This window comes from Dermacentor silvarum, chromosome 11 (assembly GCF_013339745.2).
Source record: "Dermacentor silvarum isolate Dsil-2018 chromosome 11, BIME_Dsil_1.4, whole genome shotgun sequence".
Taxonomy (NCBI): domain Eukaryota; kingdom Metazoa; phylum Arthropoda; class Arachnida; order Ixodida; family Ixodidae; genus Dermacentor; species Dermacentor silvarum.
This window is the reverse complement of record NC_051164.1, coordinates 46,676,586-46,703,304: the sequence shown is the minus strand read 5'-3', so window position 1 is coordinate 46,703,304 and position 26,719 is coordinate 46,676,586. Positions and strand designations below refer to the sequence as shown.

The 26,719-nt window shown below is 46.2% G+C and overlaps 1 protein-coding gene across 1 annotated transcript; it reads left to right on the top strand.

Annotated features, from left to right (window-relative positions):
• Positions 1-2,206: 2,206 nt before the first annotated feature.
• LOC119432553 (uncharacterized) lies at positions 2,207-26,719 on the top strand. Its single transcript, XM_037699717.2, has 8 exons — positions 2,207-2,329; positions 5,276-5,478; positions 13,915-14,054; positions 19,088-19,129; positions 20,603-20,665; positions 21,500-21,559; positions 25,165-25,237; positions 26,634-26,719. Exons 2-7 carry the CDS (start codon positions 5,276-5,278, stop codon positions 25,233-25,235), a joined length of 579 nt encoding a protein of 192 aa, XP_037555645.1. The 5' UTR covers positions 2,207-2,329; the 3' UTR covers positions 25,236-25,237; positions 26,634-26,719.

The following is a 26,719-nucleotide window of genomic DNA, read 5'->3' as shown; positions in this document are numbered from 1 at the left end:
GAATATCACCGTCGTTGTTGCCCTGCACAGACACCAGCTCCTCTAGGCACTCAAGCTCCAGAAAGAGCTTTCCTGCTGCTCGAGACAATGTAATAGCTTCTTGAATTGCATCCTGAACTTCTGGAGCTCTTTTACCACACGTCTTCTGAAGCATCCGAGCAATGGTCACCTTTGTTGATACCATTTTGTCGGGCTCGTCAGCTCTCAGGGAAAGTTCGAGGCAGTAGTAGATGAGGGCCGAATCATAATCATGGACATTACACTGCACGTTTCTGCTAGGGAGACATAGATATCGGCGAGCTTCTTTGAAGAGATGGCTTCTGGAGACGGGGGAGCTTCTTCTCAAGCTCCAGAGCGAGCTTCCCTGCGAATTCCTTCCCTGCGTATTCCTTCAGGGCTGGCTGGGGTAGCAAGCACTGTACCACAGCATCACCGGCCTTTTCGTGAAGCCTGACATGCGCGGCAAGACAGATCTGTGGTCTCCTTGAGGTCTAAGTCCCACGCCCTCAGTGCACGGCTAAGCTTCACGCAAAGAACAGCCCGTTCATGGTCCTCCTGTATGGACCTCTCTTAACGCGAGAGCGTTTAGGGCCCTGTGTCGCAGAAAATCCGACGTCGGCGTCGGCATTGCCGCCCGCGGTCACAGGTTGTCATGGGCTTTATTAAAGGGATCCAGCTGCATAAGACACTCGCTCCATCGCCAGTGCACTTCGGCTTTGTCAAGCTGTGTCTGGTATGGAAGCACCTCGCAGACTTGAAAAGCCTGCACAAACCAGCAGCATCCACCAGTTTCTCGGTTAGTGACACTAGTATTGTGGCTAGTAACGACCTATGTCTAGATCTTTATGTGCTGCAATTCAGATAACTTTGTAGTAAGCACTGAGTAATGCTGAGATGTACAGTCATGAGGGAAAGTTTACAGACCAATGGTGCTGTGAAAATTATTTTGTTCATTGAAGCCTGGGTATGCCAGCTGAAATCGAGTGGCACAGCCTATGGGGTGCTTAAACAATCCAATGTATTGAAGCAATTCCATGTTGCAGAGGCATACTAGAACATTATTGTTTTTTTTTTGCTGATTCTGTGGTCTCCAAACTTTTGCTCAGGACTGTATGTACTTACGCTTCTGTCAAAAAAAGTTAAATTAGCATGTACCAGTGAAATTGTCGTTACAAAACTATAATGACATGATGCTCTCTAGATAACCAGAATTATTAAAATTAAGCTTAATTAAAAATTAAAATTAATTAGAATTAAGCTGCACAAACCACTGAAATGTTAGAAACAGTGGCCTTTAATATTTTCTGCATATACTTTTTGACAGCAGGTGCTGCCATGGGCGACTTCTTATATCGATATGACACAGGCACTTTCGATTGTGTTTGAGCCTGACTAGGATAGAATTTCTTGATTGCAATTGGTTGCTTTGTGCAAGCTGCCAAAGGGGGCCAACTAATCAATGAGGCTGATTTTGGTCAGGCTCGATAGCAATTTAAAGTGCGCCCTGTAACTGGAGTATGAAAAAACTTCTCATAGTTATATGTATCGCCACAATTTCCACGTACACTGTTGCTGCTCCCTGGTTTAAGGGGACGGCGGGGCCAGTCAAACTGCAGTTATGCAGTTTTTTCCCCCCGACCATCGCAACTACATCTGAATGCAAATATACTCACACGGGGAGTACTCTAATCTATGCTGTGACAGTCTGGCGTTTCTCACGATTGGCTGTCACTTTCACACTAACTATAAAAGACGTAAGAGTTGCAAACTCGAGCATCATTGCCATCATGACGTCTACCTCCAGCTCCGTCTCGACAAGCGCCTCTACCCTCCCCCTCATCCATCACTCACCGTGTGGGAGGCTCGCCTTCTGCGTCAAGTCCAAACGAATGCTCTGGTTACCCCCTCCCGTCTGCTTCTCTATCGTTATCGATTCGACCCCAGCTGCCCCAACTGCCCCTCTACATATGCGGACCTAGCTCATTGCCTTTTCTACTGCCCCGCTGCTCAGCAATCGCATTCATATCATCCCCCTTCCTTTTCCATCACCACCTGGCTCGACTGGCTTGGCGCTGAAGGGGAAGAAGAACAGCGTAGACTTGCCGCCCAGGCGGTCGATATGCTCGGCTTGTAATTCTTGGCCCATATTGACTAATCCCCGATGGTGGGTAGGAGCCATGGGATGAAAGGATTAGAACAACGCGCCGCGCGTGTCAGGGCAGAAGAAGAAGAGGAGGAACGACGGCCAAGCCTCGCTCAAGCGACGAGTGCGCCAGCGCAAGGTTCGTCGTCGCCGTGAGAACGTTCGCCCACACCAGCAGACTGTAAGGTAAGCAAAGCGCAGAGCGTGTATGTCTTATCACCTTCTTCCAATTCGTGCGAGCCCTCCGGGCAGTTTGAAACTGAGAGGGCGCCGTTCGGAGGAGCTCGATCGCAGCACAAGGGAAGGGACGACGAAGTCATATGAACAGATTCTTCGGGGGATATAATCTGGACACGAAACGAATTACTTGTTAAATTCCCAGAAATGTTTTTATTTGCGTCTCTTGCTTTCTCTAATATATATGCGTTAATTCCTAAAATTCTTAATTTTAGGGATTCCTTTTGATGTCTGAAATATTAGTTTGGTATATGGTCTCATTAAGAAGTATGCTCTCCGATGGTTTACTAATATTAGTTTTAATTGGGGTATAATATGGTTAGCGAAAGAGTACACGCTAAAAGGACACTAAAAGAGAAAAATGATTTGACTTCTATTATTAAATTACTTTCTACAGTATTGAAAAACTCAATCTTGCTTTGAGAACCCGCTGTGGTTGCTCAGTGGCTATGGTGTTGGGCTGCGGAGCGCGAGGTCGCGGGATCGAATCCCGGCCACGGCGGCCGCATTTCGATGGGGGCGAAATATGAAAACAACCGTGTACTTCGATTTAGGTGCACGTTAAAGAGCCCCAGGTGGTCCAAATTTCCGGAGTCCCGCACTACGGCGTGCCTCATAACCAGAACTGGTTTTGGCACGTAAAACCCCATAATTTAGTTTTTTCAATCTTGCTTTGAGAAGATGCTTGGTAAGCCAGAGAAAAGACGCAAAACGAAAGAAGGTGGCGACGCCGCCTTCAAGTTCCCACATCAGCTCACCGTCATGATGTCATGAATTTTGACGCCGTCTGGTAGGGCGTTGTTGTCATCGATAAAGCTGGACTACGCAGTATTCTAAATAAGCCAATGAACTGAAGTGAGCAAGTTAAATATATTTTACTGATATGATAAAAAACAAGAATTTGAAATTTGTGACGTCACGCTAACGTACCAGTGCGGCGGATTCAGCGCGAAATTCAACAAACATAGCTTTGGGCCTCAATTCTTGTCATAATCAACATCTCATTCGGAAAAGAGGGAAAATAGCGTTCGGAGACATACGTTGCGAGTCTAAACTGAATAAACGTTTCTCTCTATTGTGTCCTTTAAAAACAATAAATTAAATACAATTGCCGTTTCAACTGTGTATTCCATTATTTTTTTTCACTGTCTCCTCTGCAATGCGTCCGCAGAGGCAGTAATCTGCAGCGATCAATTTAATTTTACATTAGGATTTTCTTAACACAATTATCGACGAGTAGCCAATCCAGGCAATGACGGTAAAATTCGACGTACAAAAGGGGTGCAAAGAATTCAAAATTAAGCCAATTCTTAGAAAGCGCACAATGTAGCTTACATATGTCGACGTGCTTACAAAGCACATCGCCGTCTCGATGTTATGAAAGTCAAGTTATGACTTTCTTCAAGTTATGAGAGCCAGCTTAAATGGACACTTAAGACCAGCCCTGGGTTTTTGGCGCCAAATTAAACAAATGTTACTTTGACCGTCATTTTATCTTCTATTACGGTGACAACAACGACAGTCGTGTTCTTCAAGAATAGTTTAGCAATATAAACTAATCAAGTGTTTCGCTTTAGTCTCGGGACACGGTGTAAGATATGTACTCTTTAGGTGAGGACACTCGCCAGACTCGATCGACCAGATAAAGTAGCAAAGGCGCGCGCCGATTTGCCCGGTGACGGCAGCGGATACCTATCGGCAGTACGACGCAACTTCAACACAGAAAGCTTTTTATTGGTTTAATCTCCCGTTGTTATAGCAACCGGCGGTTCGCGGGAAATCCGAAATGATTGAGTGACGCACGAAAGTGGGTCACCGGGGAGAGGGCATGCGCGCGTTCCTTGTCGGCGCACGCTCTCGCCTGCGTTCTAACTGAAGTTGCGTCGTTCCGCCGATAGGTATCCGCTGCCGTCATAACCCCGACAGACGCGCGCCCTTGCTACTTTATCTGGTCGATCGCGTCTAGCAAGCAAGCCGAGAAGTGTCCCCACCTAAAGAGTATGTATCTTACACCGTGGTCTCGGGGTACTCGCACGACGGACCAAACTCCGCGGACAAAAATGACGTGGCTGATCTGCTACGTCATTGTGTGCGCTGTGATTGGGTGGCACTGAGCCACGCATTGCTCGTCACGCGGAAATTTAGTTCCGTCGTGTCTCGACTTAGCCATGGTAATATGTTATTTGGACAAGTCTCGGGGCGTGGTGGCGTCCTTTTGAACCAATGTGCTTGTGCCGTATATGGTATCGCCACTTCGCTCGTTCAACTAACACAATACTCTTACTTGCATCTGGTGCCCTGCTGTTCCCTCGTTTCGTCACCGCGTCATTTGTCATGGTGCACCAGATAATTCAGAAAGCTGTTTTCTCTAATTCGCAGGCTCCTCAAATGATTGGACGTGCAGTTTGGAACGATATTAGAATTGTGCGTAGCGAAATGCATCTAATTCCTCGTAATCATTTTCTTTACAGACTTGTAATTGTTCCACTTACTATATTGTGTAAAGAATACATGATTGCAGGATGATATATTTAGCCGACAAACTTACGACTGCATAATGAAATATTATGAGAAAAAAATTCTATTTTCACACTTCATAGTTGATAAACACAGGTAATAAAAATGAAAGAAATATGTCTTGAACAGGTATACACAGGTATGAACATGTTCGGGGCCTAATTGGTGCTCGACAGTAAATAACTAGATTATTGCCCCAGATAGACGGCAACAAAAAGAAAAAAAGACAAAAAAAGACGCACATTTGGTCTATGTGTGTGTTCTTTCCGTGGTCGTCTGTTTTGCGCAATAGTCTAGTTATGGAGACACGTGGTAGCAGCGCCTACCACATAAACGGCGACCGGTTGGAACGGTTACACTCATACTGCGTCGTTCCAGATGCCGGGCGATGAAGACGATAGCAAGGACGAGGACGAGAAGAGCGACGAGAAGGCCGACGACGAGAAGAAGGACGAGGATCACAAGGAGGACGAGGAGGAAGAGGACGACGACGCGGGCGCGGACAAGGACGGCGCCCTGGGGAAGAAGAAGAAGCCGCCGGACTCCATGATGGTGCAGAGGAAGTCCGTCAGCCGATCCGGGTACGCCGTGCGCGCAGCAGCGCTCTGTCCGTTCAATGCTGTGGACCGTCACGTACAGGTGGCGTCTCCAAATTCTGCACCCTAAAGCCCCTCAATCTTCCAAAAGTAGCCCCATTCTTAGATCTTGCCGCCACTGCGCTCGCCCCGGGGCTTCCTGTCGCTCCAGCCTCCTCCGCTTCCCCATTGGCCAATCCGTGTCACGTGGAAGCACGCGTCGCGCTTTTGTATTGACTCTTTTCGCGGCGATCCCGTGGGCGCAGCCATGCTTGATCACGTGGTGACGCGTCCATTGCTTGCCTCAGCTGCCTCCATGTTCACAATGGATGTACATGACGCCTAATGCGTTGCGGCTCAGGAAACCTCTGTTTCGGGAGATACCGTAGACGGTGACTGGGTAGACAACACGAAGCTTTGGCCACAGCTTCAGAGAACATGTAAAAGCGCTTTCCGAGCTCATAAAACTTGGTCCAAATGGCGCGAGCAGCGTATATGGAGCTTGTTCTGAAAGCGACACTTAACTGTATTCCATGCTATCCAAACTTCCCGCTTATGAATAGAATCAGGATCACTGTGTTGTGTTCTCCGTTCTTTATTTGGCAAATACTTTGAAGCAGCGGCTTGTCATACTTCTGACTCGGTGAATTTCGTCGGTGCGGCCAATATCTGATTATTTTCTGCCTAATCGATTGCGCGTGTGCTCTAGCTGTTGCAATATATTTGTTCGTGCTGCGCACAAGGCTTGGAACGTAGCTGTTCTGTACTTTGTAACAGCTTTTAGCAAAGAGGTAGTATCGCTAGTAACTCGCTTCACTCCTGTGGACCGTCACGAAACATTCAGCTTCGACCAATCGTGTGCTGTCGGTGTATTCGCTGTCATCTATGCTTTCGTGCATTGATTCAAGTGTGCGCCCATTCAAATATTCTTAATACGTTGGCGAAAGAGTGGGCGCAAGTTTGCGTGCGAGTTAGGGTAGATGTGTGTAGCGAAACTTACTATACCAGGAAGCGGCTGTACTTTTTTTTTTTTTTTATTTTAACGAGCGGTACTCACTCTTTCCGACGTTACGGGGTTGAAGCCTTCTTTGGAGGTTAGCGACACAACGCTAGCGCATGAGTGAATTTTGTTTTATCCACGAGGAGAGTCGTGAATCGAGAAGGGCGGGCAACACAGGCTGTCCGTATGTAGCAATGGTCCGTGAACTTGGTCAGACAGATTCATTCCATTCCTTAATATGCAAGTCACTATTTTATGGCGATAGCAATTATATGGACACTCCAAAGCAGATTTCTGCCGTCGGCGTCGCCGTCGTCGTCGCCGTCGCCGTGAGGTTCCGTATGAAGTCAATGGAGATGAAATCGTCGCCGCGCGCCGCCGAACGCTGTATGTGAGAGTGAAAGGGCGCGAGGGACGCGCGCTTTCACGGGGAGTGAACCCACGGCGGAGAACAAACGCTCGTTCTGCGCCGTGCTCCCTTAAGGGCTGTAGAAGTAGGCGTCTCTTTCCTCCTTTACAATCACCATATATGTAGAGCAAACGCGCCTTCTTCCGACGCGCGAAAGGCCTTGGGGGGGGGGGGGGGGGGGGGGAGGGAAGGGAGGCGACGTTTAGCTAGCGGCACCAAGTGCCTATTTATATATTGTGCTCCCCCAAGGGCTGCAGAAGATAGCGTCAACCTTTCCCTTTCCTCACGAACCACTTACTACTACTACTACTACTATATCAGAGGCTCCGGCAACAGTCACCAACGCCGCACGCATTTTGTGCGAACGTGGGCAAAACGCCGACGGCGTCGATAACAGTTCCGCGTGTTGCCGGTGGTCCTGCATGTCCAAGTTTATACAGCTGATAAAGCTACTATCATTACTCCGTATAGCTCTCTAGAAATTTGCTATCGCAATTGATGCTTCACCTTTCAGGTGAAACTGCGACAACTTTTTTGCAGTCAACTACTGCACACGTCTTCAATCCAGCTCTCCACATTTTGCAGGAATGGAGCACAGAGCGTGAGCGAAAATCCAGTTGCATTTTCGACAGCTGATCGGACAGAAAGAGAATAGAAGTGGTAATGGTTTCGTATTTGTGCGCTTTCGCTGAGGCACCGTGTGGGGCGCCGCCGCAAGCGCAATCTCGTTCTCAATCTCTCGCAAGCGCAATCTCGCGCAATGAATTGCTCCACGAAAAGGGTCAATATGTTTTCTTCCCAGCGCGCTCCGACCGCCATTCTCGGACCTGTGCGACGAAAATGCTGTACGCGCAAACGGATCAAACGTGTTGGAGACAATAACTTCATTGTGATGGCGTGCTGCTGCGCCTTCAGTTGCCGCAATCGACAAGGCGAGGGCAAAAGGCTTTTTTTGCTTACCTCTGGTAGCGCGCTAGCCGTCGTCCGCTACGGCAGGGTCGACATAGGCGGCGCCACTGTCGAGATCGCGCTGGCCGCGCCGAGCGGTACCGTGGAACGCAGGAGGAGGGAAGTGGTTGGCGCTACTTTTAAACATTGAGGGGTTTTACTGCACCCCAGCGACGGCTCTTCTATAGATAAAAAAACGGGCAAGTTTGCACTCGGTCGCGCAAAGCTTAGGCACAGCGAAACTTACTGGCTGCTACTGCTAGGTATTAACTTGGTTTAATTTAACTACGCATGTAGGGGAACGTATTCCCCAGCGATCATTTTCGAAGGTACCTTCAACATTTCGCGTGACTAGCGCTGGACGCGTGGGCGCCTATGAGCGACGGCGCTCCTGGCATGCCACAAACGCAGGCAAGCTAACCGAGATTGGTACAGTGCCAAGAACTCTGTCGCTTGCCGACGCCGAACGCGTTGGCGACATTTCGCGTGACTAGCGCTGGACGCGTTGGCGCCTACGAGCGACAGCGTTCCTGGCATGCCACAAACGTAGGCAGGCTAACCAAGGTTGGCACAATGCCAAGAACGCTGCTGCTTGCCGACGCCGAACGCGTTGGAGGCTAGCCGCTCGATATCAATCGGCCAGCTTCGTTGTGTCTTGAGCTTAGCGAGGCCTAGTGCAAACTGTCCTTTTTTTTTTCTCCTGGCTAAGCGCGCCGCGGAGAGAAGACTGGCGGGGGTCGGGAAGGCGTCCTGGCGAGGAGGAGACCGCATGCATGCACGCGCATGCATGCATGGTTGAGACCGAATCATGCATGGTTGAGACCGAATCGAAGACAAATCAAAAGCGCTAGAAGCGAATCGAGTCGAATATCGAAAACTTTTTAGAATCGTTTTCGAATAATGAACAACCGTTTTCCTTAGGTACTGTGGCGCGAGGCTAAGAAAAAGAAAGATAAAAAACGAAAAAAAAAAACGAAAAAAAAAGACAGTATGCCAATTAAGAAGTTATTCTCTGAACAACCGTATTCACCGTTAGTATAAAACTATGTCTTGCAATGGTAAACCAAGCAGAAAAAGCCGATATTGTATGAAATATTGCCTTCATTATTCCAAAATTCACCAAAGCAGCGCATGAAGGAAATGTATAGTTGGCGCCAAAATCACTATAAAGATTTTATGCGTTTTTGAAATTCCCGCGGAAGAAAGGCACGACGTCACACGTACCACTCAATCCTTCGACGTTTCGTTCTCTCGCCGAGTATTTCTCTGCCCTTTTCATCTTTTTGATGACACTACGCCTCTAGTAGGTATGGATATGAAGCATTTCTTATTACCGACGTCTTAATGCTTCGTCAACACGTCAAGTTTAGTATCATAGATTTAGTTTCCCATCAGCGCCTTAGAAACACCTGGTATACTAAGTATGCTTCAGGAATGGCTGCTCATGATTGCGAAACACAGCACAATAGAGACAACGAGGTGGTATTTTAACAAACAAATTGTACACGGTAATTGACATAAGATAAATCAGATAATCATTAATGTATTGAGTATACTCAACAAAATTCTGCTAATGAAATATTTAACAGCGCATAGGGGCACGCTGTAATTAAAAAAAATCTTTTACCTTTTATAAGCACGCCTATTCGGTAAGTATTCTCGACTAGCATTAGTTTCAGGAAATATGAGACCAATATTTTAAGCAAAATGCATTGGTGCTCCAGTTATTAGTGACCGCATCAGCTATTCAGACTGATAGTTAAGTAAATTTTTGCCACATGTTGAGTAACACGCAGGTGCAAGGCGGCTAAGTTAGTAAAGTTTGCTACCTCGTATATCCGTGGTCTATTAACAGTGTGATTGTGACAGTCTTACGCAAAATTTAGATAAACTGTAGTTTCTTCATTACGTTGGATTGACAATAATGTGCTGCGTCGTAGCGCACATATGTGCAGACAGCAAGCTAAAAAAATTTATATCCGTAGTTTGATCATTTATCCAAATACATGGTGCTAACCGGTACAACCTTTGCTAGTACAGCTATTAACCCTTTTCCCGGCGCTCCCGTGGGCGCTGCCATGTTCGATCAGGTGGTGACGCCTCCATTGCTTGCCTCAGCTGCCTCCGTTGCCCCCGTGCTTACAATTCAAGCGTGTGACGCCGGTGTCGCGCAGCAAACTTCCCTTTCGACGCATATCGTAGACGGTGACTGCGCCTTGGCCACAGCTTTAGAGGACATGCAAAAGCACTTTCGGAGCTGATTAAGCTATGTCCAAAGGGCGCGAGCAGCGTATACGGTGCTTGTACTAAAAGCGGGCCTAGAAATGTATTCCAAGCTGTCCAAACTTTCCGCTTATGAATTGAATCAGGATCAGTGTGGTCTTCCTTATTTATTTGACAAACATTTTGAAGCAGCGGCTTGTCATGTTTCGGAGTCAGTAAAGTTCCTCGGTGCGGCGACTATGTGATTGTTTATTTTCAGTCCGGTCGCTCGCAGGTGTGCTCTGCTACGATAGATTCTAGCATCTAGGCTCTCTAAAGATTCGTTCTTGGTGCGCACAAAGCTTGGAATGGAAATGGTAGCTTGTAGCAAAGAGGTATTATCGCTAGTAACTCGCTTACTCTGTGGACCATCACGAAACGTTCAGCTTCCAACATTCGTGTCTTGTCGGTGTAGTCGGGCCGTCACTCATGCTTCGGCAAGTTGATTCAAGTGAGCGCCCATTAACTTAATAAATGCAAAGCATTTCTTGGCGAACATTTGCCACTTTGACAGTATCTATCTGTCTAGCCCCCTACGTCTTGGTGCTCTCATGGTCGTTTAGTTAACTTGGTATTTACCAAAATTGGCAGAGTACGAAAAGAGTATATGACGAACATAAATGATATGTCATGACATGAATGTCATGACATGCATGTCATGTAGGTCATGAAACAGCTGCCTAGGTCTTGGTGCTCTCATGGCCATTTCCTTAACTCGTTAGGTACCAAAATTGGCATAGTATGACAACCGTGCATGAAGAACATAATTGATAGGTCATGACATCAATGCCATGACATACGTGTCATATAGGTCATGAAACAGCCTCCTAAAATGACAATCACTCACTCAATCAATCAAAGGGGAATTTTATTACACAATAATATAAAAAATGCGTACAAAGATATGTGGTCCCATAGTATAAAGCGGCTAGTGATGGGTCCAATACAAAAAATGTATTGCAATAATTGGCAGTCTTATACAAACAAAATAGCGAAAGTATCATACATAAGCGGTAAATACTATGTATAATCACAGAACTGTGCTAAAAACGAAGAACAAAAAAAGAACAAAAAAGAACAAATTAACATACACATGATTTGTTTAATATAAAAATCTCAAGAACGTGCTTGGTAAGATAAGAAGTGGCATTTGCATGTAATGTCAAAATTTCTTGCGAGTTTTATTTCAAGAGGCACATTGTTCCATAGCTTAACACCAGAGAATTGAATTAATCTTTCGCCGTACACATTCGAACATAAAGGAAGATTAACATTACCATTGCGTGCATGCCGTGTGTTTAACGACGGAAACGTGAAAATGGTCCGCGGCAGAGGTGTGTTTGTGTTTAGTATTTTATTTACTAAGCAGGAAATCTTGTAGTTCCGTATGTCAGTAAACGGCAGTATACGCAGCCTCTGAAATAGAGAATTACAATAACCCAGCGAAAATTATTAACAATAAAAAACTAATGAAATGGTTCGGACTTGGGTACTAACGGAAGGAAACACTAAATGATGATGGTAGAAGTCATAGTCATGAGCATGACTCTGCAAAAATGGCAATGACTCAGCGAAAATAGATCAACACTCAAGACCCACTAACATGGGTTCTGACGGGGTACTAAGTGACGAAAACACTAAAGGATGGTAGTAGAAGCCATAGTCATGAGCATGACTCAGCAAAAAATGACAACTCAGCAAAGAAAGATTAACACTCAAAAACAATTGAAATGAGTTTTGATGTGGGTACTCAGTGAAGGAAACACTAAATGATCATGGTAGAAGTCATATTCATGCGCATCCCTCAGCAAAAATTACAGTGACTCTGCCAAAAACATTAACACTCAGACACCACTGAAATGGGTTCAGACGTGTGTACCAAGTGAAGGAAACACTAAAGGATGGTGGTAAAAGTCATAGTCATGAGCGTGACTCAGCAAAAATGACAATGGCTCAGCTAGAAAACACTAGCGCTCAGAACCCACTGAATGGGTTCTGACGTGGGTACTAAGTGAAAGAAACGCTAAACGATGATGGTAGAAGTCAGTCTTGAGCATGACTCAAGGAAAGTTGCAATTACTCAGCGGGAAAACTTTAACAGTCAAAAAACACTGAAATGGCTTCGGACGTGGGTAGTAAGCGAAAGCTAAAGGTTGATGGTCGAATTCATAGTCATGAGCACGACTAATGCTTTCGCCTTAAGGTCTCTTAGGCCTAGCTAAAGGGACTCCTTAGGAACTCATGACATGAATGTCATGACATGCGTGTCATGTAGGTCACGAAACAGCCGCGTATACGTCTTGGTGCTCTAACTTGGTAGGCTCGCCGCATACTGCTTCGCATAACTTCGATTCCCACACAGCGTGGCATCTGCCGGCTTTTTATTGATACGTTATCGATAGGGTGGGCCTAAGACTGCGTGCGAGTAGTGGTGGATGTGCGTAGATAACGTGCGAGAAAATTACTATGCCAGTAAGTGGCGCTACTTCCTTTCGTAACGAGCGGTACTCGCTCTTAAGTGCAGACTTTCCGGAGTTGAAGTCCTTTTTTTGCAGGTTAGCGATACAGCGCTGGCGGATGAAGTATTATTTAACAGCGGAGCTACGCAGAAACGCTTTTCTAAGATAAGCCCTGCCCCAATTTTAATGAAATGTGTAAAACTTTAGAAAGAAAGGTAAATTATAGTGACTGTTGAAGCAAAATTTTTAGCTAAGCTGAGATTTTAGTCCGCAACGTGTGAACAGAAAATGTGGGCCGATCCTGGCGGCAGTGCAGAAAGGGCCCAAGAGCAATAGCACATACCCCTGTAAACAAGCGAAGCTGAGCGTGGCTAAGTCTTGCTAAGCATGGTTGGGACTACTTAAGCTTAGTCAGTTATCGATAGCCAATTGATAGCCAATCAATAGCTACTTTATAATCGATCAATAATCAATAAATTCTGGAAAATGCCGGGGATAACTTGGTAGTGCTTAGCCTAGTCCGAATAAGTGGCCAATATATTGCGATAGCTAATCAATAGCCAATAAATAGCTAATCGATAATCGATAAATAATAAATAAATTCCGGAAAATGCTGGGATGACTTGGGAGTGCTCAGCCTAGCCCAAATACGTGGCCAATACCTTGCGATAGCCAATCAATATGACTATGCACAAGTGCCACTTACTCGTATAAGCCACATAGGTCCACCTGTATTGCTGGTAACTGTAATTCGATTGTGTTGGTAACATTGCTACGAAGGTAGGGAATATCGTGACGGACGGTTACTAATATATACAGTTCGTACTTACAACGACTTCTTTTTCTAAGAGTGTAAAGTCAGTCTTTGACTCTTTTTTTAGAATTCCATGCAATCCATCTGCACAGCAAAAGAAGAGAAAATAATGAGGCCCGAGCAGGCACCGCCAAAATCGATGACGTCACACCGAGCTAGTGCGAGTACTTAACGGCGGCGTCGCCACCGCACTTTCATTTCTGGCTTACCTCGAGCGTCTACTCTTGGCAAGAGTGTTTTTTTGGGGGGTATTGTAAAAAGGGTGATTCACTGATACAACTCAGCTTTTGCTTTAGTGTCCTTTCAGTCCGGTTTTCAGGCGCAGATAATTGATACCCACCGTGGAGCATGCTCGCCCTGACCGTGCTGCGCGAATGGGGTGCTCGAACTCTAGTGGAGGTGTACGAGGGTTCTCCAAAAATGCAGGTACATCTAACATAGGCAGTGATTATACCGTTGCAAGAGCACTCGCCAGCAGTCCCTTACATTTTGCACATAGAGTTTATCTTACACAGTTGTTTCCTCCTCTCTTGTGGTATGCATAACGCAGAGCGGCAGGCATCGCGGCCCAGCAGATCGCCGAAGGCGCGGACCAGATGCAAATGGCGATGACCGTCGTGGGCCTCGTGATCTTCGTTCTTATCATCATCGGCGTCGGCGGTTTCGTTCTCTGGAAGGTCTTCTTTTCCTGTGAGTGCATGGAGCCCAAATCAGTGTTTGTTTTCTCTTTTCTTTTTTTTTCAAAGGGCACTAAATCCATCAGAAGCGAAGTGGAGAAAAAATGCGAGGAATTGCGCAGTGCAGGCGCTAATTGTCAATGTCGAAACGCGTTTTTGCAGCCTAAATTGGCTCATTTTGATATGTCGAAGTGCCCGAACGAAGCGTATAAAGGTGTAGTTTCAAATGCGAGCAATTTCTTGCATAGTTTTGACTTTGGCTCACTTTGAAGAAAAAAAAAAAAAACCACTGCTCCCTTCTTCTTCGCGTACACGCAGAGATCGAGGTTCCCAACATATGTTATGACAGCAGGCGGTTACGATAAGACACCTTTTGAAGCGTCGCAGTGATGTTTCATCTCTGTCACTCTTAACCTCGTTCCATACTGGTTTCACCAAATAAGTGGGACACACTTGAAAAAAAGAAAGTCCCCCTTGCTAAGTGGCATATATATGTGGGACGAAGGACCTTGAGAGTAGAGCACTGCACGGGCTCGGGCTTATCTGAAAGCCCGGGCCGTGTAGGGCAGTTTTATTGCGATAGCAATTATATGGACACTCCAAAGCAGATTTCTGCCGTCGGCGTCGCCGTCGCCGTTGCCGTCGCCGTCGCCGTCGCCGTCGCCGTCGCCGTGAGGTTCCGTATGACGTCAATGGAGATGAAATCGTCGCCGCGCGCCGCCGAACGCTGTATGTGCGAGTGAAAGGGCGCGAGGGACGCGCGCTTTCACGGGGAGTGAACGCACGGCGGAGAACAAACGCGCGTTCTGAGCCGTGCTCCCTTAAGGGCTGCAGAAGTAGGCGTCTCTTTCCTCCTTTACAATCACCATATATGTAGAGCAAACGCGCCTTCTTCTGACGCACGAAAGGCCGTGGGGGGGGGGGGGGGGGGGGAGGGGCAGGGAAGGGAGGCGACGTTTAGCTGCGGCACCAAGTGCCTATTTATATCAGAGGCTCCGGCAACAGTCACCAACGCCGCACGCATTTTGTGCGAACGCCGGCAAAACGCCGACGGCGTCGACAACAGTGCTGTGTGTTGCCGGTACTGCTGCATGTCCAAGTTTGTACAGCGGATAAAACTACTATCCTTACTCCGTATAGCTCTCTACTAAGTTGCTATCGCAATTGATGCTTCGCCTTTCGGGTGAAACTGCGACAATTTTTTTCAACGGGTTCGGGCCGGGCTCGGGCACGGAATGTGCTTTTTGACCCAGGCCCGGGCCGGGCTCGGGTATTTTGACGCGGGCTCGGACTTTCTGGTGGTGTGCATGTAGCGTGCAGCGAGTTATCCTCGCCCGTCTCCACTCTGAAAAACCTGTTGCCCCGGCGCAGCTGGAAGCTAGCAGTGCTACTCCGGTGTACTTCCCTTTTGTTCTTCCACTTCTGTAGTATTTTGCGCTGTTTGAACAGAATGTAAAGTCCAGAAAGACCGAAGTCGCCTCAAACCAAAGGATGCCATTGTATTCCTTACCAAAATCAATGTAATGAATGCTTTCAGCGCGGTGTAAGCGCGTTCGCGACTTGCTGATTCTTCGAAGGCGAATTGGTAAAACGATGACTGGTAAGATGATATAATTCGGCATGTGGCTGAAATATGGCACTGCGTCCATCCATGATTGCATGCATGTTCTCAACCGGCCGCCTAGCAGCAGCGCATTACGCTGCACCATGGAGGAACGAGAAGCTTTCGTTCTCCCTTTACTCCATCCACGCGCTGCGTTCACGACCGGTCGTGGCTGCGCTTCGGCTATAGTGTACTAGAATACGGTTGAGTGGAACGAGCGGCTGGGGCGGCGCATGCTTTGCAGTGAGGCGCTCGACGTGGAAAAATACTGTGGCGGTGCTGCGATAGAAGTGGATTGGGCCGCATCAAGGTCGCGCTGTTGGAAACTGCTTGCGATACTGCTCGGTAGGGTCGTTCTTAAAACTTCGCCTGCTGGTATATTTGCGTTCAGACAGCTTAAATGGTCTTCATATTTGATGTGACATGTATTTATGCCTTAACAATAAATTCCATTCATTCTCTTCCTTATTATTTTCTTTTAATGCCGCTTGGTGATCTTTTTCGGTCTCGGGCCGGGCTCGGGCCTAAGGTAAATGAGAGGCGGGCCGGGCCGGGCGGGTAACGTTGATTATTTCCGGGGCCCGGGCTGGGCCCGCGTCTCGGCCATAAAACTTTTGTTCGGGCTCGGGCGGGCAGCCGAACGTAAAAACGGGCCCGGGCCGGGCCCGGGCTGATAAAATCGGCCCGTGCAGTGCTCTAATTGAGAGTCGTCTATGCCTTCGGTAGAACTTCTTGCCACCGTGACTGTTATGTCACTCTCAATATCGACGTTCCACTTCAGTTTCACCGAGCAGAACATCATAATGTCTTTCTACATCACCACCAATTAAGTGAAACACATTTGCAAAAATGTGCCACTTAATTCGCGCAGTTTATATGGAACGAGATCAATAATTCATATAAAAAAACAACCGCATGCCTCGTATTTCTTTCAGGCACTGTGTGCACGCTTGATCGTACCGAGGTAGCGCATTGAAAAGCACAAGAGCATTGATGAAAGTAATATCTAAAACGTATGTTGCTTACATCTTGAAGCATTTCTGATTGGACCTGAAGAAAAGCAGAACCGTGGCGCTCGATATTTTGTTAGACGCAACTACACGAAGCCAACAGACAATGAAGACATGGCAATCGCACAGGAAATTACCTGTGCCTGTTGTTTGAAACGTAGTAATGATAAGGCAAAAGGAAAGTGAGCAGAAAAAAAAACAACTTGCCGCAGATTGGAGCGATGCTCTACCAATAGAGCTACGGTGACAGCTAGCTATCTCATCGATTTTACCTTAAGCTTTTCATGGCTTCGTTGTCTGTTAACTTTGTGGGGTTCTGACAAGACCTGTGCAGAAAATTTCGAAAAATATGTGTAAAGAGTGTTTTAGTGAAACGAGTTGGAAGGTATAGACGGCTGGGTGTTTACTCGGGGTGCTAGGGTACCATCATGCATAGGGGATTCACTTCATTCATTGTATTTGACAATATTTTACATAAGGCATATTTTTTCAAGTACCTAGATAGGGGATTTTCGTATATGTTAGACACGAAATAATCAAACTTCTCATATATGCCATTCATGTACGCAGTTCTCGCATGGGGTCAAATTCTGCAAAGTAGAGAAAACTCACCGAATACTTGAACATTCCGAATCCGTTCTGTCGCTGTACGATTTTGAATACTGTGAAGATGCAAGACATCTGGTGAAATTAAAATTCAATAACAACTGAACTAAATTTCACTGGACATAATTATTCAGTGCCTTGAGAGGAAGCTGTAGCTCAGGCCGAACTCTGATTTCACCTATTCAATTAGCGTATGTAAACCGCAGTGATGCTCTGCTGAAATAAGCTCCGAACTGATTTTAATGAAATTTGATGAATTTGAGAGAGAAAGTGAAATTCTAGTGACTTTGGCAAGCGGAATTTTGATTTATGACCTTGAAATTTTTTAATTCGCCGAAAATTCGTAACTTTGCACCAAGAATAGATGTCGCAGTTTCGTACTCGGCATCCGTTAGAATGTCCAAAGCGGACAAATTTGACATATTAATCGATATATTGTGTGAATGTGTTACAATATTCACAAGAGCTTTGCAAAAGTCCTACCCACGTATTAATGGCGTAATTAACAGCCGCGTATAACACATAAATTTTGCCCTCTTCAGATATACGATTAGACGCAATTTACATAATTGTGATGTCATTTTTCATTGCTGAACTAGGGTTGAAAACTTGATAGTTTCGTTTTCTGGAAATGTGCGAATTTCAACAATATTTATAAAAAAAAGTTGTCGCAGTTTCACCTGAAAGGCGAAGCATCAATTGCGATAGCAAATTTGTAGAGAGCTATACGGAGTAATGACATTAGCTTTATCAGCTGTATAAACTTGGACATGCAGCAGCACCGGCAACGCGCAGAACTGTTGTCGACGCCGTCGGCGTTTTGCCCACGTTCGCTCAAAATGCCTGCGGCGTTGGTGACTGTTGCCGGAGCCTCTGATATAAATAGGCACTTGGTGCCGCAGCTAAGCGTCGCCTCCCTTCCCTCCCCCTCCCCCCCACTCCCCCACGGCCTCTCGCGCGTCGGAAGAAGACGCGTTTGCTCTACATATATGGTGATTGTAAAGGAGGAAAGAGACGCCTACTTCTGCAGCCCTTAAGGAAGCACGGCGCAGAACGCGCGTTTGTTCTCCGCCGTGCGTTCACTCCCCGTGAAAGAGCGCGTCCCTCGCGCCCTTTCACTCGCACATACAGCGTTCGATTTGGCGCTGAGCCGTTCGGCGGCGCGCGGCGACGATTTCATCTCCATTGACGTCATACGGAACCTCACGGCGACGGCGACGCCGACGGCAGAAATCTGCTTTTGAGTGTCCATATAATTGCTATCGCAATAAAACATCGACGGCACCAATCAAGAATCCGCTTCAGCAGTTAACTATATTTTAACTTGCTCTTCTAAGTTCAACAAACCTAATCACATTCGGTGCAGTGATTGCCGAGAAAAAGGAGTTCTCTTGTTCCATGTATTGAACGCTAAGTCCGCAAGAAATTACACGGGACATTCACGTACAGTGCTCGTAAATTAAAACGCGCACAGTAAAGGACCCCTTTTACGCGCACGTACAATGTCGATTGCATTTACAATGTCGATTGCACTTACCATCGATAGTCGGTTTCAAAGGCTGGAGTAGTTCCAAGTGTATACGTTTTGGAGTCTGATTGCAAACCACTGTGATACAGTTATAAATACAGGCGAAACTGGAAACGAAAAAAAAAATTGCGTTGGGGTAGTTTCGGAATCGTTAGTGTTTTAATTTAGGAGCACAGTTCATGCTGTAGACTTCTAAATAGGTCTGCTTCAAGTAGGCTCAACTTCCAAGCTAGAGCCGGTCGCATGTTGTCTGTGCGAAGTAGTGGCTCGTTGATTAGATTTTTTTTTGCCTCTGCCAGCGAGCGACGCCGTGGATCTGCCGCCGATTGAGGACGCGACAAGTGAGTGCTCGAGATTTTCATTTTTTCCATCTTCTTCCTCTTTTTACAGTGAAGCCTTTATTGCGACAATAAAACAACTCGAAAACGGGAACGTCACAAGTACACAGCGCACCATATACTAATTGCAACTTCTGGAAAATGCTCGCAACAAAAATTATAAGCTCTCGCTGAAGATTCGTGGGAATGTGGGAAGTGATGCAGATGATACGTGGGGAAAGTTCATGATTGGGAGCGCAAAAGGAGACTCTTACTTGCCGCCGTCTCTGATAAGCGATAGCCACGATAACACGATAACACACGCTTCGTTCGCTCGAAACACGATTGAGAGCGCTGCAACATGATAACGCATGAACGCAATCACGTTCTCTTTTTTTTTAATATTTCGCGGGCTTTGTTTAAATGCCGGAAAAGACGCGCAATACACAGGAGGTAAATTGCCAGAAAAGCTGGATCGGTCGTTGCTGAGTCTCCTCTACTACGTAACGAAACGCACTTGGCCTTAAGGAGAATATTAACACGTTTTTTCCCCAATTAGTTTGCGAACTGATCAAGCGGCATATAAAAATACTCCGAGGATCGCCACAGGACGGCAAAGAATATGTCTTTGGTTTCACCCAGCTGCGGCTTACCGCTTTTTAAAAATCCTTGGCTCAAATTGCGTGAAACACCCGGTATGAGGTGATACCCAACTTTCGGGCAAGAAACAAATGCGCAAAGCACGAAAAAAAAAAGACCACTGCAGCTTCAAGGCTATGTCACAAGTATAGAAACAATATTTATTTCATTGACAGGGCGACATATCTGGCCATGGCCTACAACAGAGGACAAAACTGTGCTTCTTTATTGATATGATAAGCCTAAATTATTTTTGTTGTGTCTTGATCGCAATGCCTGCACGATATGATGGTATTATCAAAGAAACGTGCAGGTCCGTCTTCTCAGGTTTAGTGTGATATTGCAATATTTTTTTACCGCGTTTTGTGTTCACGCTTAAATTGTTAACGCATCGTCCGGTCTAGCATATGTATGGTAGCAGGCAGAATGTATTCTACGCTGTCTTGTCTAGCGCTTCTTATTGTCCCATCTTTTCGCGCTGTTCGAAGGATGAACCACAATAATTAGCTAGCCACAAGCCCACAAAAAGCCACAATAAACCTTCGTCATTTCTCGAGCATCGGGAGAGAAAACGGAGTTCCTTACAAGCGTTATTTCATTAAAAGCAGCGAGCCCCCGTAATGTGGAGGATGCGGGTTCGGCTCCCAATGGCGGCGAGCTGTCTACCACTTTCCTTTCCATTAACATTACCGCATTAAGAAAAGCTCAATTATTTCTCCTATTATTTCGTCAGCTTCATCATTTATTTCCTACATTTCGTTGATTATCGAGGAGGGTTTTTTTTGATCATTCATTTTCCCGTTATTAGTTATGGCTTTTGTTTTATGATTATAGTATGTTATTTTTTTATATTTTTAGCGGAAAATATCAGCGGAGGAGTTCCATTCCACGAAATGCCGGGAGGGGACTTCTGGGATGACAGTGAGTAGCGATCTTCTAACACGCCCGTGTGCAAAAGAGCTTAAATGTTCCATGAAGCATATTCACAATGTAGGCTTGGTATGTGTAGATGATAAACATACTCTGAGGTGAAACCAAGGCCAAACTTTCTCTTTATATCGTGACAAAAATGAAAAAAAAAAGACTTTCTGACTCAATTTGTGGCTCCATTGTCACTATTTAACCTAGCGGTCGAGGCAAATATATGGCCTAATCGGCATTGTATCCTTGTCCTAAACTTGTCCTAAGCGAGAAAAAAAATTGAACTGCACAATCGCGAGGTTGCGCACGGCTTGTCTTTGTTTCGATGTCACTGCACAACACGTCGGTTGGCGTTTCAAACCGGCTCGTTTGACGCGGTCTTTTTTTTTTTTTAAACCTTTTTTCAAGACAATGTCTTATTTGGCAACTTCAGGTCGGTTTGGGCCAAGTTCGGGGGGTCTGGTTGTCGGGCCACTTAGAAACGGTATAGCGGTATATATTTAAGCGAAATGAAGTAATAAAGCAACTCGCTGTTGCTTTATTCACGTAGTTGATAGTAGTAATTTCATTCGAGAGTTGTGCAAGGAACCTCTCTATTTTTACCGTTTTCCAGTACCAAGTCTTAGTGAGTCCGCTGTCACAATTGACCGATCGCGTCTCTTGTGTGTGTGTGTTGTATTTCGTTGTGGCGAACCCACGTGACCATATTTGCCACGGTTACGAATGTACCGGCGTTCTGTGGAAATTGCTCACAGAGAATGTAATTCTACGATGCGTTAATCAGTTAATTCCTTATGTAACATTTTTGTTCCTTGCTGTCATATTGTTTCTCAGGCTCCGGAAAGCCGCCAGTCTCCATCGTGTTCGCAGAAGACACCGAAAGCGTCGAAGAAAGTGAGTGTCAACGTCTTGGGCGCACGTGTTACAGATACACTCGGGAGAAAATAATTTTTAAGATCTGTATATCAGCCTTCCATAATTAATTAAAAAGAGCTATCATTACTGGGAGTGAGGCTTGGCAAGCTAGAAAAAAGACGCAATAACGGAAGGCAGGTGGCGACACCGTCTTGAAGTTCCCGTGCTATCGTGACGTCATACAGGGTGTTTCACTTAACCTTGTGCTAAACTTTAAAAATATGCAAATGCCACGTAGTTGGACAGAACCAAAGTAATGTTGTTTGCCGTCGCTTGGAGATACTCAGATTATTTTTTTGCGTTTCGCCTAAATAGATAAAAATCTAAGTTATTAATCAACTTCTGAGTAATTATAATTAGATAAAAAGGGTCAATGAAAAAATTCTAGAGCACCATGAGAAACTCCCGATACAGCTGTCGGTGCCGGCCGCTCGAGGCACTTGCGGGCTTCTTGCATTCGCGGGCTTCTTTCACGCTCGAAAAACGTTTATGTAGCACGTACTGAGCGACAGAAAGCTGTATCGGGAGTTTCTCACGGTGCTCTACAATTTTCTCATTGACACTTTTTATCTAATTATAATAATTGAGAAAAGGAATAATTAAGACTAATTATGTAATTAGGCGGAATGCAAACAAAAAAATCTGAGTGCCAAAGCGACGGCAAACATTACCTCGGTCCTGTCTAGCTGCGTAGCGTTTGCATATTTTTAAAGTTTGGCCCAAGCTAAGTGAAACACCCTGTAGGTGTCGGTGGGGCCAGCTCGGGCCTAGGTCGAGTGTAAAGCGAAGCTTTTTTGGCCTATATTCCAGGGTTTGGCGTGGCTGCTTGGCTGCCGTTGGGTCGGTCGCTATTTCGGCGAATACCGGGTGTTTCTGAGAACGCCGTGAAAAACGCCTAGAAATACAGATCTCGAGATAAAATTGCGATTCTTTAGAAACTGGATTAATGTGAACGGTGGATGACAGAGAACAGGTTAGGTGTTCTAATTTTCTTGCTAGTTACCCAAATACTCTAACTAATCGAGCCGTTTATCTTTTCTAAAAATGTTAACCCTTCTTTCGCGTGTGCCCCCCCCCCCCCCCCCCCCCCGCTCCTAGCAAAGGGGTGATCGCGCCTTTGTAGCCGTTTTAACACCCTAGCTTGCCTATGACAGGTGATGGCCAGTGTATCCGGTATACCGTAAAACGAGATTTGGAATGAAAACAGATTGTGCCGATGTCAGAGTTGAAGCCTGGCACTCGCACCCACTTTTCGTGACGTTACGAGGTCACAAATTTTACAAGTGACCGTGGCTATTTGATGATCTATTAATAAACAGCAGAACTCAGTTGCCAGACAACAGAGACAAACCTGGAAGCGATGCGACCCCCTGTCCAGACTCTTTTAGACACAAGACGGATGCGAAGAGTGTTCTGCATGGTCTCAACGTCGCAATGACGTCATCAGAGCCACGTACGCGTTTAGTTTGGGAGGCTTAGAGGCTTCGTATCATCACAAAGCGTGTTATCATTTTTTTTTGTTATATTGGTCTTTGTTATCTTCGTAACTCACGAGGGCTCGTACGTGAATGGCCAGGCCACCAGCAATCATGACGGCACTTAATTTTTGAAAATTTTCCCGGAGTGACGTGAGGTTCGGAATTTTGAGAATCTGAAGTATAAAATTACTTAGGCTTTCTCTTTAGGCTATCAAGAAAGTTCACAACTTCGGCCACATATTTAATGGGACGCTGTAGAGGATATACGAAGTTGTGTTGTGAACTATTTCTTGTGCAATTGAAAAGATGCCACTCTTGCAGTGATGTAATTGTTTATGAGCGATTAAAGTTGAATAATTAAATTCTCGGGTTTTACGGGGCGGAACCTCGATATGATGATGCTGATGATGATGATTTATTGGCATCCCCCTTCGAAACGGGGCGGTGACAAATATTCACCTAGCTTGCTTGATTTGATCAGGTATGCTACACACGTTTTTCGTTCTAGCGTTTTTGTACACGTCTACATAATCTTTCGTTTTTTTTTACCTTCCTCAAAACTTCTCCATCTACCTTGTATCGCAACATAGGGCTAATCATATCAGGGTAAGTAGCGATACCTACCCCGATAAGAACATGAGGCACGCCGTAGTGATTGAACTCCGGATTGATTTTTTACTACCAGCCTTTCTTTAACGGGCACCTAAATCAAGATACACGAGTGTGTTCGCATGTGCACTCACCGAAACGCGGCCGCCGCAGCAGGGATCGAACCCGTGACGTCGAGTCGGCAGAGCGACGCCATAGCCATTTGGCTACCGCACCGGGTAATCAAGAAGGAACGCATTGTAGCGTAAAGGAACAAAATACTTAACGTAGCAAGTTTAGGGAACTCTTCCTGCCGCAAGAAAAGGCGCACGCGAACGCCAGTAAATAATTGTAATCAAGAAAGTGCTAATATTGGCCGGTATGTTGTGCAATGAAAACGACCATTTAGAAACAGGACAACTGCGTTGAGCGTCGGCGTTCCTCGGCGCCCTCGGCGTAACCGAGCGAACGAGCACAACGAAGGATGTAAGACTCGAACGCGGAGCGCAGCGGGGGATGAAAGACGGCGAGAGTGAAGACAGCACGAGGGGGAAGGCGGTGGGGGAGAGTATGGTGAAAGGGTGAGGAGGAAACGGAGTGCCGGCGGCGACCATGCATGCGGCGAGCGCGGAAACACAGTGGTGGCGTTGGCTTCGGACCCACTGCGCATGCGCTACTTCGCCTGCGCCACCGCCGCTAGAGAATGCGCTCTGCGTGAGACACGCTTTCCCGTGTTCACGCTCTTTGTGAACAATGATCGACGCAACCGGGGGAAATGCTACGTCTGCCGCTGCTGCTAAACGAGCTGCCCGAGCAGAGGCTCAGCGCCGCCACCGAGAGGACCCTGTCGTTCAGAATCAAATGCTTTGCCACAATGTATCCCGAATTCAAAACACCTAGACAGCTGCACTCAAAATTCTCATTAGGGAATGTCGTAATTGCCGGTGAATTTTTTCTCTTTCTGTCCTGTTCGAAAGCGCCGTGTTTACGTTCCACGCGACCATGCTTCTAAGGGAGGAAAATGCAAACGCGCTCGTATACTTAGATTTATTTGCGCGTTAGAGGACCCAAGGTGTACGAAATTAATTCGGAGTGCCTCACGCCCATGTCGTGGTTTTGGCGCCTAAAACCGCAGAAATAATTTTCGGCCACTTTCGCTCAAGTGCATTGTAATCTGTGACGTCATGTAACGTATGGCGCTGGCGTTGGCGCGAAATTTAGAAAAGGGTTTATGTTATCCGCTTATAAACGGCATTTGCTTTTGTCACCATATGAGTGAAGATGAAGTTTTCACGAAGAATACATTGCCGGCCTAAACCGATTTAGCGCTGATCTTCAAGCGTCCGCTTATTGGCACTTGAATGCAGTCGTATGGCAGTCGGGTGCACATGTTAGTCTACGGTTTGCAGCGGTACACGAACATGCGCTCGAGGAAATTTCATCCTCTTGTTGCCGCAATACGAGCTTGGAAGGGAGGGGATCTGTAGCCCATTCTCTACACGCATGACACGCCTCCAGATGTCCAAGGTGAACCCAGGAACATAAGCGGCTTAGACGATCCGTCAGCAGTCGCGCTGGACTACGTGTAATGGTAAGAGAACAATTTATTTATTTATTTATGAGCGTATTACATCGCAGGCTTTAATAAAGTATAAAGTAAGCGGGGGAGGGAGGGAGCTGTGCGCTCTTTTTTTTTGGGGGGGGGGGAGGGGGGTTTAACGTGCCAAAACCATTTCTGATTATGAGGCACGCCGTAGTAATTTTGACCATCTGGGGTTCTTTAACGTGCACTACAACGCAAGCACACGGGCGTTTTTTTTTTGCATTTCGCCTCCATCGAAATGCGGCCGCGCGCGGCCGGGAATTCGATCGCGCGACCTCGTGCTCAGCAGCGCAACGCCTCAGCTAACTGAGCCACTGAGGCGGGTGGGGGGGGGGGCTGTGTAAATTACGTATGGTCGAACGCCTCTACAACGAACGCCACTATACCTTTATAACGAAGGATTCCGTATGCCCCGGTCAAATTCCAATGTTACATGTGTATTGTGCACGCCTCTACAGCGAAACTACAATAAGTTCGCCTGTGGAACGCAGGAATTTAGGCATCCCGGAAAGTTCGTTTTACAACGAACACTCGCAGGCACCGGCACCTTACATTGCACGCCCCGTTATCTACGGCAGCATTCCATCGCTGACGTAAAATAAGCATATATATATTATATATATATATATGAACGACAAGAAAGGGAACCGAGGGGCCCGATTTTTATTAATCATATAAGAAGCGAACAAACATTGACACCAAGAACAACATAGGGAAATTACTTGCACAGACAAATGGAAATATATATACGTCTTCGCATATATTAGCTACCGCGGAATATATGTTTTACAACTAGAACTAACTCTGGGAGTGTTAGCCAGCGCCACCACTCAGAATAGGGGCGGATGTGGAACATCCTTTCTGCCGCAGGCGTCACGAGCACGTGATCTTTTTGGGTGACGGCAACTGGTCAATAAACCCACATATGCAGCTCCCTGAAGTCGCCGGCATCAATGTTGCCGGATTCGATATTTTTTTAATATCATAAGAAGCGAACAAACATTATAGCGTACGTAGTTACTAATTGAATTAAAGAAATGATAAATTAATGGAAATGAAAAGAACTGTCCGCAGGTAACAGGCATCGAGCTGACCGCCGTAACACTGGACACGCCTCTAAGGTTCTAGTTGTAAAACATAAATACCCCAGAAAGACGATCGAAAGAAGTGAGGGACAACAGGAATGTTGTTCTTGGTGTCAATGTTTGTGCGCTTCTTACGGTTAGCATGGTCGACGGAACCGGGGGGCACTATATCGTAAACTAAAAGAAACGATAAGCTTGAATTTGATTTTAGTATAAAAGAGAACACCGGCGTCAGCAGATAGCATGCCCGCTGTTATACACGTTTCTCACAACAGGCCATTTTATATCTGCGCTTGCAGGTACAGTCGCCGGCGACGTTGATGCCGACAATTGTGGAGCCCGCGCAGCGTTCGGCGTCGCCTTCGCCAATGCGTTCTCTCTCTTT